Source organism: Ammospiza nelsoni, chromosome 28, assembly GCF_027579445.1.
Source record: "Ammospiza nelsoni isolate bAmmNel1 chromosome 28, bAmmNel1.pri, whole genome shotgun sequence".
Classification (NCBI taxonomy): domain Eukaryota; kingdom Metazoa; phylum Chordata; class Aves; order Passeriformes; family Passerellidae; genus Ammospiza; species Ammospiza nelsoni.
Window position 1 is genome coordinate 1,220,845 of NC_080660.1, and position 14,707 is coordinate 1,235,551.

Below are 14,707 nucleotides of genomic sequence, written 5' to 3' on the forward strand. Positions count from 1 at the left end.
TCCCCTCTCTGTGTCCCCACAGAGGTCACAGGGGGTGGCCCCTGTCTTGGGGACCCCCGTGGGGAAGGGGAAGGGGTGACAGTGACCCATCCCCACCTTGTGCTGCTCCATCCCCCCGCTGTCCCCTCCTGGCTCTGTCCTTGTTCCCGTGGCTGGAGGGTGACGGTGACAGTGGTGATGATGTCGTTGTCCCCAGTGTGACATGTCTGGGATGGCTCTGGTGCCACGTGATGAGGTGACAGTCACTGCAGGAAGCTCCTCCCCCTGCCAGGGACCCCCAAACTGGGCACGGGGGGGGCAGCCCCGGCTTGGGGACAGAGGGAGGGTCCTGTCCTCCGTGCCTGCTGTCACAGGATGTCCCCAAACTGCCGTGTCGGGCTGCTCCTGAGGGAAGTGGGTGCTCAACCCCGTCTGATTTGGACACGGGGAGGGCTTGGGGACAAGGTGGGTGTCCCCCAGGGCAGCAGGATGTCTCCAGGGTGGGGTGCCAGGACGAGACAATGTCCCCAGGGTGGGATTCTTGGACAAGAGAGTGGCCCCCAGGGCAGCAGAATGTCCCCAAGGTGGGATACCAGGACAAGAGAATGTCCCCAGGGCAGCAGGACATCCCCAGGTTGGGATGCCAGGACAGGACGGTGTCCCTGGGGCCAGAATCCTTGGGACAGGAGGGTGTCCCCAGGGCAGGATGCTGGGGTGGACAGGAGAATATCCCAGGGACAGGAGGACGTCCCAGGGACGGACAGGAGAAGGTCCAGGGACAGGAGAAGGTCCCAGGGACAAGAGGACATCCCAGGGACAGGAGAAGGTCCCGGGCACCGGACAAGGTCCCGGGGACAGGAGGACATCCCAGAGACAGGAGGATCTCGCAGGGACGGACAGGAGAAGGTCCCGGGCACCGGAGGACATCCCGAGGACAGGAGGACATCCCAGGGACGAACAGAAGAAGATCCAGGGACAGGATAAGGTCCCAGGGACAAGAGGACATCCCAGGGACAGGAGAAGGTCCGAGGGACAGGAGAAGGTCCCGGGGACAGGAGAAGGTCCCAGGGACAGGAGCGCGTCCCGAGAACCGGAGGATGTCCCGGGCAGGAGCCGCCAGCAGCCCCGCGCCGGTGCCGGTGCTGACTCAGCCGGTCCCGCAGCATCACGTGGAGCCGGGGCAGCCCCCTCGTCCCCCTCCCCGTCCCCTCCTTCCCTCCAGCCCATCCAAACCCGACGCTTGCCAAAATTTTCCGGCTGCCTCCAAACTTCCTCAATCCGGGAGCATAAAAGGCGCAGCGGCCGCGGCTCCCGCAGGCCCCGTCCCGGCGCTCCCACCGACGGCTCCGTGCTCGGTAAGCGGCGGCGAGGGGTCCCCCGGGGGGCGCTGGGTGGGTTTCATCCCAGGGAAACGGATCCCAGTGGGAATGGGGGACGAAAAGGGAAACTGAGGCACGGTACATCGAGCAGATCTGGGGGTTCCCAGCTCGGGGAGGTGTCGCGGGTCCTGCTCCATCACGGGGGGCTGGGGGCCGGTGGGTGAAGCAGGGAGGGGCAGGAGGGCTGGGACATCCCCCCCTGCATCCTCTGCATCCCAAAATTCCCCATCCCGGCTTGGGGCTGCCGAACGAGCCGGAGCGGTAACGGGAACCAGCTGTGCCGGCTCATGTGATGCCGGCGCCGGGCCAGCCCTGCCCCAAATCGGGGGAGGAGGGGGTGCCAAACCCAAATCAGGGGGTACAGGGGGTCTCAGCCCCAAATCAGGGGGTGCAGGGGGTCCTGGGCTCAAGGCAGAGTGTAGAGGGGGTCCTAACCCCAAATCAGGGTGTACAGAGAGTCTCAGCCCCAAGGCAGGGTGTGCAGGGGGTCCTGGCCCCAAGCTGAGGGAGGAAGGGGTCCCAGTCCCCAGCCAGGGTGTCCCAGCCCCACATCAGGGGGTGCAGGGTGTCCTGGCCTCAAATCAGGGGGTGCAGGGGGTCCCAGCCCCACAGGAGGGTGAGCACAGGGTCCTGCCCCCCCCAGCCCCCCCTGCTCACTCTGTGTCCCCTCCCCAGCGCCCAGGCTGTCCCCAGGATGTGGTGGCCCGTGCTGCTGGCCCTGCTGGTCCCTGCGGCTCCGGCCCAGCTGCACCCAGAGCAGGAACTGGATGCGCAGTGGGAGCTGTGGAAAAAAACCCACCACAAGCAATACAATGGCCAGGTATGGGGGAAATGGGGTTTGGGACACCCCCAGGGATGTCCCCAGGGTGGAAGATGTCCCCAGGGTGGGGGGCACAAGCAGGACCCTGTCCCAGCACCATCTCCCCCCGGCGCAGGCGGACGAGGTGACGCGGAGGCTGATTTGGGAGAAGAACCTCAAATACATCAACACCCACAACCTGGAGCACTCCCTGGGCCTCCACACCTTCGAGCTGGCCATGAACCACCTGGGTGACATGGTGGGTGTCCCTGGCAGGGGACAGAGGGGGGGCTGAGCACCTCTGGGTGCTCCCACCCACCGGGGTTCCTTCCCCAGACCAGCGAGGAGGTGGTGAGGACAATGACAGGGCTGAAGGTGCCCCGAGGTCACCAACGCCACAACGAGACCCTCTTTGTCCCTGACTGGAGTGAGAGAGCCCCAGCTGCCATGGACTGGCGTAAGAAAGGCTACGTGACCCCTGTGAAGAACCAGGTGAGATGGGTGTGCCCTCAGTGTCACCTCAGTGCCACCCCAGTGCGTCACCCTGGTGTCACCCATTGTGTCCCCACAGGGCCAGTGTGGCTCGTGCTGGGCTTTCAGCTCGGTGGGTGCCCTGGAGGGGCAGCTGAAGAGGAAAACGGGCAAGCTGCTGTCCCTCAGCCCCCAGAACCTGGTGGACTGCGTGGCCAACAACGACGGCTGCGGCGGCGGCTACATGACCAACGCCTTCGAGTACGTCCGCCAGAACCGCGGCATCGACTCCGAGGACTCCTACCCCTACATCGGCCAGGTGCGAGGGGTGCCGGCCCCAAAGCCCCCTGCATCCCTCCCATCCCCACCTCACCTGCCCTTCCTGGCCCCTCCCAGGACGAGAGCTGCATGTACAGCCCCACCGGGAAGGCGGCCAAGTGCCGCGGCTACCGCGAGATCCCCGAGGGCAACGAGAAGGCTTTGAAGAGGGCGGTGGCCAGGATTGGGCCCATCTCCGTGGGCATCGATGCCAGCCTGCCCTCCTTCCAGTTCTACAGCCGAGGTGAGGGGCTGGGGGGAGCTCAGGGGGCTGCTCGGGGAGCTGAGGCACTCGTGGTGACACCGGCTGTGTCCCCAAGGCGTGTACTACGACGAGAGCTGCAACGCGGAGAACATCAACCACGCCGTGCTGGCCGTGGGCTACGGGGCACAGAAAGGCACCAAGCACTGGATCATCAAGAACAGGTACAGGGTTTAGGATGGTTTGGGAATTGCAGGTGGTTTGGGGTCTTCCAGAGGCTCAGGTTTTGCTTTTCCACCCTGCAGCTGGGGCGAGGAATGGGGCAACAAGGGCTACGTCCTCCTGGCCCGCAACATGAACAATGCCTGCGGTGTGGCCAACCTGGCCAGCTTCCCCAAGATGTGACAACCCCACCCAGCCCTTCCCTAGCCACTGCCCTGCCTCCAGCTTGGCCCCTTCCCTCCCAGCCCCAAAGGTGACGGTGCTCCCGGGGGGAATTCTTTGTTTCCATGAGAAATTTCCCCTGGGAAAAGGGAAATTCACCTGCAGGGAATGGAGGATGAGTCCCCTCAACTCTGTTTTCCACACTTTGCCATGCTGGCTTCTGCATTCCCATGATCTGTGGAGGCCAATCCACCCAGACATGCTTCAGGAACCAGGTTCCACACCAGCCTCTGCCTCAGGAGCACTGGGGTGGAGGTGGAATATTCCCAATGGAGAACAAAAATCCCTCTCCCTCCACCCTGTATCCCAGTGGAGGCTGCTGAGAGTGATCTTGACTTTATTTTTCAACTAAAATTGGGAATAAGGCTTGGACTGGTTTGCTTTGTGCTGGAAAAAAGCCTCAGGGATGGGAAAAATTCTTCCTTTTCCCAAAGGGGCTAGGAATCCCATGTGAGGCAGAACAGGGTGAGAAGAAGCTGCTGGGGAATTTTGGGGCAGACGGATGGATGGATGGATGGATGGATGGATGGATGGATGGATGGATGGATGGATGGATGGATGGATGGATGGATGGATGGATGGAGTATCTGGGGAGGGGGTGGTTCTAGGAAGGACACAGGGAAGGACAGATGGATGGATGGACACTCAGGACACCCCCAGCCCCATCAGAGTCCCCCAGACCCTCCCCAGGGACTGTCAGCCATGGCTGGGGGGGTCACCATGGGGAATTTGGGGACCTCCTGTGATTGTGGCCATGGGGAGGACACGAGTGACAATGCCCCTGTGGGAAGAGGTGCACAGAGACCCCTGGGGGGGCACGGGGCCGTGTGTGCCCGTGGCTGAGCGTGGTGACCACAGCACACCCCAAAACCAAACACAGGTATCACAGCAGGCCTGACACACCCCAGGAGTGCAAACACCCCAATATCCACCCACACCCCGCCACACCCCGGAACGGGGCCCCCCTGAAACAATGGGGACAGTGAGGCATAAGGAAGTCCCCAAAGGAGGAAAAAAGGGACACTCAGGGGTGACACCGCAACATCTTCATTTATTGTTCCCTCCTGCCGGGGGGGATTCACTCCTCGTAGCCGTGGGGCGGGGGGGCCAGGGCGGCGCCCAGGGTCACCTGGCTCAGGTAGGCGTCGTCAAAGCAGCGGCGCCGCTCGGGCTCCTCCCACGAGCAGCAGCCCTGGGGGTCCCTCCAGGCGTCCCCAGGGGTGGCACAGAGCGTGGCGATGCCCTGGGACAGCTGTGGGCATGGGGATGGGGGGTCAGGGCGGTTCTGGGGGGTTCCCCAGCGCTCCTGACCCCCCTCGGTCACTCACCTGCTCCCGGGCACAGGCGCCGCGCTCCTCGGCGGGCAGCGGGCAGCACGCGGCCGTCATGGCCCCCAGCAGCTCCGGTACCGGGCGCCTGCGGGCACGGGCACGGGCACGGGGTCAACACGGGGGGCACCTCCAAGGGGCGTTTAGGCGGGGGAAAGGGACTGATGAGTCCCCTCCCCAAAAAGGGGTTCCCGAGCAATGGAGAGTGCCAGGGATGGGGATGGGGGTGAGGGGTCCTGCAAAGCTGGGACCTCCCAAAAGGAGGGACTGTGCTGTCCCTCCACAAACAGAAGGGACTGTGCTGTCCCCCCCCCCAAAAGGAGGGACTGTGCTGTCCCCCCACAAACAGAAGGGACTGTGCTGTCCCCCCCCCCAAAAGGAGGGACCGTGCTGTCCCCCCACAAACAGAAGGGACTGTGCTGTCCCCCCCCCCCCCCCAAAAGCAGGGACCGTGCTGTCCCCCCCGGCTGTTCGGGCTCACGCACCTCTGTGTGAAGAGCCGGGTGGGGCCGCACAGGGAGCGCAGCAGGGCCGGGCCGGGCCGGGCCAGGCTCACGTTGTGCAGCTCCCGGTCGTATTCGGGGTGGGGGGCGGCGGCGGCGAAGCAGCGACCCCGGGCCTTGGGACCCCCCCGCTTGCAGCAGCGGTGCTGCCCCGTCTTCACCGCGGATTCCTCCCGGCAGAAGCGATTGAGCCCCTTCAGCCACTGCGGAGGAGGAGCTGGGGGTCAGGGGGGACGCTGGGACCCCCGAGCCCTGAACACCCGGGTCAGCCCTGGGACATTTCCGTGCCCTCCCCGGATGCCGGGGCCCCTCCCTGACACGTTTGTCACCCTCCCGGATACCTGGGAGCCTTCCCGGCCTCTGAGTGGCTGGGTCACGCTCCGGGCACATGGGTCATTGCCGGGACACCGGGAGCCCCTCCCCGGATACCGGAGTGCCGGCCCAAACACCTGAGTCCCTTCCCAAACACCTCCCAAACACCTGAGTCCCTTCCCAAACACCTCCCAAACACCTGAGTCCCTTTTCCAAACACCTCCCAAACACCTGGGTCCCTTTCCCAACCACCTGGGTCCCTCTCCCAAACACCTCAGTCCCTTTTCCAAACATCTGGGTCCTTTTCCCAAACTCTTGTCTCCTCTTCCCGGATACCTGCACACCCCCAATCCTTTGACACCTGAGACCCTCCCAAACACCTGGGACACCCCGAACCCTTCAGCACCGTCACCCTCCCTCCCATCCTTGTCCCCCCGTCCCATCCTTGTCCCCCCGGCCCATCCTCGTCCCCCCTGTCCCAGCCGTGTCCCCCCCGGCCCAGCCTTGTCCCCACTCACGGCGCTGTGGGCGCAGCTCAGGCTCTCGTTGCGGCAGCACCGCCCGTACTCCCGTTCCAACCGGACGCGCAGGCGGACGCGGGGCCCGGAGCGGGCACCGGGGCCGGGGGGGCCGGGGCGCAGCGCCCGCAGCCCGCAGATGTTGCCCATGTTGGTGGCCGTGGGCTCGCCGGGAGGAAAGGGGGGCTCGCTGACCAGGTCCCAGGCGGTGTCGGGGTCCCAGGTGGGGACGGGGTCCCGGGTGGGGGCCGGGGTCCCCTGGGCGAAGCAGCGGCGCCGCGCGGCCCCGTGGCGGCGGCAGCAGTGGAACTGCCGCGTCTTCACCCCGAACTCATCCGTGCAGAACCCGTCCAGCACGTCCGTCCACTGCGGGCACAGTCCCCTCGGTGTCACCCCTGTCCCTCCCTGTGACAGTGTCACAGTCCCCTCTCCCGGTGTTGTCCCCGCGATGTCCTCACGTTACACCTGCCCCAGCGTCTTCCCCTCCAGCAGTGTCCCCGTGTCCCTTACGGTGTCCCCCCATCCCTGTGGTGTCCCCATCCCCGCGGTGTCTCCTCCCTCCTCACAGTGTCCCCTCTCCCTTCAGTGTCCCCATCCCCACATTGTCCCCATCCCCCCAGTGTCCCCCATTTCCCCAGTGTCCCCTTTCCCCCCGGTGTCCCCGTTCCCCGCAGTGTCCCCATCCCCACACTGTCCCCTTTCCCCCCGGTGTCCCCATCCCCACAGTGTCCCCATCCCCACAATGTCCCCTCTCCCCGCGGTGTCCCCATCCCCACACTATCCCCGTTTCCCCCGATGTCCCCACCCCCGCGGTGTCCCCGTTTCCCGGTGTCCCCACTCACGGCGCGTTGGGCGCAGGGCACCGGGCTGTGGTGGCGGCAGCAATCGTTCAGGCGGGGCCGGAGCGCGGCCAGCGCGGCCGCCTGGCGCCGGAGGTGCGCGAACGCGTTCGGGGGCAGCGGCAGCGGCGGCGGCAGCGTGGGGGGGTCCCGGCAGTGCCGGGTGACGGTGGCGGCCATGGGCCAGGCGGGGGGGAACCCGTCCAGGGCCGTGCCCCAGGTTGGGGGGTCCCTGGAGGGGCCCATGGCTCCCCCCACCAGGATGTCGGGGGGCACGTCCAGGACCTGCTCCTGCTGCAGCACTGCGAAAGGGAGCGGGGTGGGCACGGTGGGCGCTTGTGCCCGTGTGCCCCTCTCTGCCCTGTGGTGCCACTCCTGTGCCCAACCTCAGTGTCGCCATGTCGCTCCCACCCCGTGTCTCCCCCATCCAAGTCCCCCTTCTCCTCCATCACGGTGTCCCCGTGTCCCTCCACCCCTCCGTGTCCCCTCCATCCAATTCCCCACCCATGCGCATCCCTCTGTCCTCAGTCTTCGGTGTCCCCCTTTGTCCCCCCAGCCCTGGGTGTCCCCCTCTCCCCAGTCCTGCATGTCCCCCTTTCTCCTTCACCCCTGGGTGTCCCCCTTTGTTCCCCCACCTCCGGGGGTCCCTCCCCTCACCTTGTTTGATGTTGGGGGGCCGCAGGTCCAGGCTCTCCTGCACCACTTGCTGCAGATGCCCCGAGGCCAGCGCTGCTGTCACCGACGGGGGACACAGGGGGGTCAGCAGGGTCACCCCCTCTCCATCCCCCCACCCATGGAACAGCGAGCAGGGACCCCCCAGACCTGTGGGCTTGGAGCCCCATCATGGGGAGGGGTCCCAGGTGTTCAGGAGGGGTCCCAGGGGCTGGAGAAGGGGACCCAGGCACCCAGGAGGGCTGCAGGTGTTCGGGACAGGCTCCTGCGGGCATCTGGGAGGGATCCAGGTGCGTGGGCAGCAGCCCCGACATCCGGGGTGGGGACCCAGCCGTCCCTGGAGGCGTCCCAAACACCTGGCCAGGAGCTCAGGTGGGACCCGGGAGCTCGGGAAGGGGATCCAGGTGTCCGGGGAAGGGACCCGAGTTCGGGAAGGGACCCCCAAATCTCAGTGAGGGATCTCAGGTGTTTGGGAAGGGGATCCAGAATTCGGGAAGGGGCCCCCAAATCTCAGTGAGGGATCTCAGGTGTTTGGGAAGGGGATCCAGAATTTGGGAAGGGGCCCCCAAATCTCAGTGAGGGATCTCAGGTGTCCGGGAAGGGGATCCAGAATTCGGGAAGGGGCTCCCAAATCTCAGTGAGGGATCTCAGGTGTTTGGGAAGGGGATCCGGGTGTCCGGGAAGGGATCCAGAGTTCGGGAAAGGGCCCCGGGTGTTGGGGGGCCCCAGGCGTGCAGGGGGGCCCTGGGCGGGGGCCGCGGGGACTCACCGGCGGCGCTGAGGAGGAGGAAGAGGCCGAAGGCCGCCATGGCGTCGGGAGCTGTAGGGTCAGCGCCGGCTCCGCCGCCTTATGAAGGGCCGGCTCGGGCGTGGGGCCACATCCCGCGGGGCTGAGTCACGGCCCTGACGTCGCGGCAGAGCCGGGAGGGGTCCCCGGGGGGCTGCGCTGGATCCGCACCCCCAAACTGGGGCAGGGGGGCACCCCGACCCCGGCCAGGCTGTCCCAGCCCTGTCCCCACCTCGGGGGTCGCGTCCCCACCCCGGGGGTCCCGTCCCCACCCCGGTAGCCCCGGATCCCCCTCTGGTGGCCCCAGCGCCCCCCCCCGACCCCTGCGTCAGCGGAGGGGGAAGCGGTCAAACCACATTTTTGTGGGTTTTACCCCGTTTTGGGGCCCCCACCCACTGAGTCACCCCCGGTGCTGAGTAGGGGAGCTGAACGGGCACCTCCAGAGGGACCCCCGGACAGGGGGGGGGGTCCCTCAGCTGATGTCCCCAAGAGTCACAGCCTATGGCCAGGGGGGCTCCTGTGCTATCCCGGGATAACCAAAGCCCCGACCCGCCCGGGCAGGTGTTTGGGCTGGGGTGGGGGGACAGCCCCGTGTGTCCCCCCCCCGATTGCCCAACGGGGCTGCGGCTCCGTGACTCGGCCTTTGCGCAACCCCCCCACTTTCCCCGACGCGTGGGCGGGGGGAAATCCCGGCCGGAGGGACCCAGAAGTGCCGGGGGCACCTCGGGAGAGGGAAGGGACGGTGGGAACGGAAAATTGGGAATGAAAACCCGGGAATCGCAACCCGGGCAGGTTGTGGGGAGGGAATCCAGGGGGTTTGGGGGGGTCCTGCCCCCCAGGTGGGACCCCGGAGGTCGGGAAGGGGCCCCCAAATCTCAATGGGGGATCTCAGGTGTTCAGGAAGGGGATCCAGGTGTCCGGGGAAGGGATTCAGAGTTCAGGAAGGAGCCCCAGGTGTTCGGGGGGGCTTCGAGCACCCCAGCACCGAGACGCGCCCCAGTCTCAGCTCCCACAACATCCAGCACGTTTCCCAGAGTTTATTGAGTTGGGGGGTCCCGGGGCCCCCCGATAAGAGTGAGGAGGGGTCAGAAGCGCTGCTCGGCGTCGGGAACGCGGCTGTCCCTGAGCTCCTGCAGCCGCTGCAGCACCCGGGGCAGCTCCAGCTCGCCGAGCTGCCGGTTCTCCCGGCTGCGGACGCTGACGGTGCCGCGCTGCCGCTCCCGCCGCCCCACCACTGCGGGGGCACGGACGTCAGGGGGGAAAAACGGGGGGTCCGAGCCCCCCGACCCGCACAGGCACCCCCCAAACACAGCACACCCCAGCGGGGTCCCAGGGCAGGGATTTGGGGGGGGTCCCAGAACAGTCCAGGGGGGTTAAAGGTGGTCCCAAAGGGGGTGGGGGTCTCAGAGGGGTCCCTAAAACACCTCTGGAGAGGTCCTGAGTGGGTCTCAGGGGGTGCTGGTGAATTCCCAAGGGGGGATTGAGCTCCTGGGGGGTCTCAGCAGATTCCTGAGGGGGTCTCATAATGGGGGCTCCCAGGGGATTCACTTTTGCTCCCCAGCAGCACCCAGGATGTGGATGGGGGTGTCCAGCCAGTCCTGGGGGGCTCCAAGGGGCTTCCAAGGGGGTCCCAGGGGGGTTCTGGGGCTCTGCCCCACCCTTACCCAACTGGAAGTTGTAGTGGGCGAGTTGGGCCCGGCGGATCTTCCGTGCCAGGGTGGTCCCGGGGTCCCCGTCCAGGTCAGCCAGGAGGCCCCCCCTCCTCAGCACTGCCTGCACCTGCACCCCCAGAGTCAGTGTGGGGTGGTTTGGGGGGTCACAGGGGATGGGGGAGCACGGGGGGGGGGTCACACACTCACCTCCCGGGCATAGTCTTCGACCTCGGGGGTCTGTGGGATGACCATGGCCTGCAGTGGGGACAGCCAGAGCGGCCTGGGGGGCACCAGGGGTCACTGGGGGTGACACACAGGGAGGGGGTGCCCCAAGGGTTGCAGGGGTGCCCCCAGGATGGAGGAACCCCAAAGATGGAGGTAACTTGGGGTTCCGGAGAGTGTCCTGGGGATTGAGTGTCCCCAAAACTGGGGAGTGTCTGTCCCAACATGGGACAGGGTGACACTGGGGATGAGGGGGCCCACACAACTGGGGGTTCTGTCCCAGGGATGGGGGCTGTCTGAGGGACTGGGGGTGAGCTGTGGGGTGGTTTTGGGGTCCCCCCTCACCATCTCCCACCGTAGCTCTCGGCCAGCACGGCCACCATGCGCTCCACGGAGCCCAGCACAGCCCGATGGATCAGCACCGGCCTCGCGCGGCTCCCGCTGGGGCTGGGGGGAAAACGGGGGTCAGGGGGGCAGGGGGACCCCTTGTCCGAGTCCTGATACCCCCAAATCCCCAATTCTGCCTTCCCCATCCCAGTCCTGACACTCCCCAAAATCCTGACCCCCCCAGCCCCATTGCTGCCCCTCCATCCCAATCCTGAGCCCCCTCCCAGGCCCCAATCCTGACATTTCCCAATCCCAATCCTGATCCCCCAGCCCCAATCCTGATCCCCCCACAACAATCCTGAACCCCAGCCCAATCCTGGCCCCCACAAATCCCCCAGTCCTGCTCCCCTCCCAATACCTGGCATATTCCAGCTCGAATCTCTCAGGCATCTGGAAATCCAGCTGGATGGTGCCACACTGGTGGTGCCTCCCCAGAGCATCCCTGATCCGGATATCGATCTGGTGGGAATCAAGAGGTTCCAGAAGGGTCCTGGTTTGTCCCTTTAGGGATCCCCCTTCCCCAAATTCCTCACCTTGGGCCCATAAAAGGCTCCATCCCCCGGACTCAGCTCCCAGGGCTGCCCGAAATTCCTCAGGCTCCGCTCCAGCTGCTGCAGGGGTGGGTTGGGAGGGTCAGGGGGGCACAGAGCAGGGGGCACCAACAGAGGGGGCATCGTCCCACCTGCTCTGCACGATCCCAGGTTTCAGGATCCCCCAGGAATCCATCGGGACGCGTGGCCAGGGCCAGGCGGAAGGAGAAGCCCAGGACGGCGTAAACGGCGCGGATGAAATCCAGGGAGGAATCGATCTCGCTCTCCAGCTGGGAAAGGGATGTCAGGAGGGGCAGGTGGCACATTCTGGGGGGCACAGGGAGGGCTCGGGGGCACAGACACCTGCTCCAGGGTGCAGAAAATGTGAGCGTCATCCTGCTGGAAGCGCCGGACCCGCGTCAGCCCCGTCAGGGTCCCGGGGGGCTCGTTGCGGTGCAGGACCCCGAAATCCGCCAGGCGCAGGGGCAGCTCCCGCCAGGAGCGCGGCCGGTGGGCGAACATCAGGCTGGGGACGGACGGACAGACAGACAGGCTGCCCCCAGGAGCCCCCCCAGGGCACCCCAGGGCCGCCCGACTCACCAGTGGGCCGGGCAGTTCATGGGTTTGAGGGACAGGGTCTCGGGGGTGGCAGGGACGGAGAAGATGTGGGGGCTGTAGTGCTGCCAGTGCCCCGAGAGCTCCCAGAGCCGGGGGCTGAACAGGTTGGGGGTCACCACCTCGCTGAAGCCCCTGGCCCGGTACTCGCTCTGTGGGGACAGGGACAGGGCAGGACATCAGCTGAGCCCCACAGCATCGGGCATGGGGGGCTGCAGGGCCTGGGAGGGTGGGCAGAGGGGTCTGGGTGTGAGGGGATGGGGTGCAGTGGGGTCTGTGGGTCACAGTTGTGGTGGGGATGGGTGCAGTGGGGTCGGGGGGGTCACAGCAGTGGTGGGGATGGGTGCAGTGGGGTCTGTGGGGCACAGCTGTGGTGGGGATGGGGTGCAGTGGGGTCGGGGGGTCACAGCTGTGGTGGGGATGGGTGCAGTGGGGTCTGTGGGGCACAGCAGTGCCCAGCTGGGGTGGGGATGGGGTGCAGAGGGGTGTGGGTGATGTGGTGACAGGGAGATGACGGGGGTCATACCCGGATAAACTCCACCAGGGTGTTGTACACGTGGGCACCACGGGGCAGGAAGAAGCAGCTGCCAGGGCTGAACTTGTGGAAGAAGAAGAGCTCCTGATCCTGCAGGATCCAGGGAGTTACTGGGGTGACCCCCGTGGCTCTGCGGGCCCCCCCAGCCCCTGGCAGGGCTCCCACCTTGCCGATCCTGCGGTGATCCCGCTGAGCCGCCTCCTCCTGCGCCCGCTGCCACTGCTCCAGCTCCTGGGCACTGGGGAAGGCCACGGCGGCCACACGCTGCAGGGACCGACCCCCAGCTCCCCCCCAGAGCGCAGCCGAGCTCTGTGGGCACAGGGGGACATCAGAGGGACACCGGGGACCCCACCCAAGAGCAGGGCGGGGCACAGGGACCCCCAGCCGACACCCACCGTGAGCACCCGCAGGGCTCCGATCAGCCCCGTGTGCCGCAGCAGGGGCCCGGGGCACAGCTGGAGCAGGGGGCCACACCTGAGGGAGGAACAGACAGATGTGGGGACAGCTGTGGTGACAGCTGAGGTGACACAGGGCCACCCCACGTGTCCCTGTGCTCACCTGTACACCGTGGCCGTGGGAGATGTCACCTCCTCGAGCTGCTGCAGCTGGAAGGCGTTGTGCTGGGGAGGGACAGGGAGGTGGGTGATGGGGGCTTGGTGACATTAGAGGGGTGACGCTGAAGGTCCCAATGTCCCCAGAATGGCCTCCCGTGACACTCTGGGGAGGGGGACACACCTGGAGCAGCTCAGCCAGCTGCTGCCGCGTGGCCTCGAGGCGCTCGAAGCGGTGCCGGGCACGGGCGAACGTGGCACAGGCCTCCTCCAGCAGCGGCAGCTCCGCGCTCTGCACCGTCCTGGGGACACGGGGACACGTTGGGGACACACTGGGGACACCCCAAGGACCCTGCAGCACCTGCCCAGCCCTACCTGCTGCCCATGTGCACGTCGCAGAAGAAGCCATCCTCGGTGGCTTGGCTGCTGCAAAGCGTGGCCCCAAAAATCTGCTCTGCCACTGCCCCCAGGACGCAGGCACTGGAGCGCCAGAAAGCCTGGGGGGACACAGGGGACACGGGGGACATTGGGGACACGGGGGCTGTGAGGACAGCCAGGTGCAGGTTCGGCCCCCCAGACCCCAGGCTCACCTCCCGCCCTTCAGGTGTGGAGAAGTCGAGCAGCTCCAGGTCGGTGTCACCTTCCAGCGGCCGGTCCAGGTCCTGGAGGGTCCCATTCACCCGGGCCACCAAGGCCACCTGGGCCAGGCCAGCCCTACAGGGACACCAGAGACACCGTGGAGACACTGTGGGGACTCTGTGGGGATCGTGAGGACGTGGTAGGAACCCCACAAAACTCGTGGGGACTCTGTGGGGATCACGGGAGCACCACAGGGACACTGTGGGCCCTGCAGACCCTGTGGGGGCTCTGAGGGGACCGTGGGGACACAGCAGGAAGCCCGGGAACCTTGTGGGAACCACAGGGACATGGTGGAGACCCTGTGAACCTCGTGGGGACTCTGTGGGGATCACGGGGACACTACGGGGACATTGTGGAGATCATGAGAACCTCATGGGGACTCTTGGGGATTATGGGGACACTGCAGACCCTCCAGACCTTGTGGGGACTCTGTGGGGATCAGAGGGGCACCATGGGGACATTTGGACCCTGCAGGCCTTGTGGGGATCAGAGGGCACCACGGGGACACTGCGGACCCTGCAGACACCCTGAGGGGCCCGCGAACCTTGCCGGGACACTGCGGGGACCCCGGGGACAGCGTGGGAAGCCCTCGGGCCGTACCCGAGCTCCGTGGCCACCTGGAACGGGGTGGTTTGCAGGGCCCGGCCGGGCAGGCGGCGCCCGCCGGGCAGCGCGATGCGGATCGGGGTCCCCGGAGCGAGGCGGCCGCTCCCGGTGCCGCCGCCCGCACCATCCCCGGGCCCGTCCCAGCGCTCCGCCGCCGCCGCCCGCAGCCGCTGGAAGAGCCGGAGGCGCTCGGGCTCCGGCCCCGACACCTGGGGACGGGAATCGCGGCGGGGTCACCGGGCCGCCCTTGGGGAAGCGGGCAGGGGTGGGGCGGGAGGGGGATGAGGGGTCCCGGGGGTCCCGAGCGCACCCGGTGTCGCCGCGGGGCTCCCGCCAGCAGCAGCCGCGAACCGGCGCGTGCGGACATGGCCGAGGCTCCGCCCGTTCCGCCGGAACCGGGGATGGGCCTCCGCAACCCC

General features: G+C 66.9%; 3 protein-coding genes across 3 annotated transcripts; 1 reads left to right on the forward strand and 2 right to left on the reverse strand.

Annotated features, from left to right (window-relative positions):
• Positions 1–224: 224 nt before the first annotated feature.
• CTSK (cathepsin K) lies at positions 225–3,958 on the forward strand. Its single transcript, XM_059490322.1, has 9 exons — positions 225–1,002; positions 1,041–1,334; positions 2,034–2,178; positions 2,294–2,416; positions 2,494–2,649; positions 2,729–2,947; positions 3,025–3,190; positions 3,267–3,372; positions 3,454–3,958. The coding sequence occupies exons 3-9, from the start codon at positions 2,053–2,055 to the stop codon at positions 3,551–3,553; spliced, it is 996 nt and encodes a 331-aa protein (XP_059346305.1). The 5' UTR covers positions 225–1,002; positions 1,041–1,334; positions 2,034–2,052; the 3' UTR covers positions 3,554–3,958.
• Positions 3,959–4,634: 676 nt separating this feature from the next.
• ECM1 (extracellular matrix protein 1) lies at positions 4,635–8,597 on the reverse strand. Its single transcript, XM_059490312.1, has 7 exons — positions 8,534–8,597; positions 7,750–7,821; positions 7,096–7,394; positions 6,254–6,619; positions 5,406–5,626; positions 4,921–5,008; positions 4,635–4,844 (listed from the first exon to the last, which is right to left on the reverse strand). The coding sequence occupies exons 1-7, from the start codon at positions 8,571–8,573 to the stop codon at positions 4,671–4,673; spliced, it is 1,260 nt and encodes a 419-aa protein (XP_059346295.1). The 5' UTR covers positions 8,574–8,597; the 3' UTR covers positions 4,635–4,670.
• Positions 8,598–9,573: 976 nt separating this feature from the next.
• Positions 9,574–14,655, reverse strand: TARS2 (threonyl-tRNA synthetase 2, mitochondrial). Its single transcript, XM_059490050.1, has 18 exons — positions 14,599–14,655; positions 14,283–14,497; positions 13,634–13,757; positions 13,419–13,540; positions 13,228–13,345; positions 13,051–13,112; positions 12,888–12,966; positions 12,658–12,801; positions 12,484–12,582; positions 11,943–12,109; positions 11,706–11,868; positions 11,495–11,632; positions 11,346–11,423; positions 11,171–11,271; positions 10,771–10,872; positions 10,411–10,483; positions 10,216–10,330; positions 9,574–9,785 (listed from the first exon to the last, which is right to left on the reverse strand). Exons 1-18 carry the CDS (start codon positions 14,653–14,655, stop codon positions 9,637–9,639), a joined length of 2,106 nt encoding a protein of 701 aa, XP_059346033.1. The 3' UTR covers positions 9,574–9,636.
• Positions 14,656–14,707: the final 52 nt, after the last annotated feature.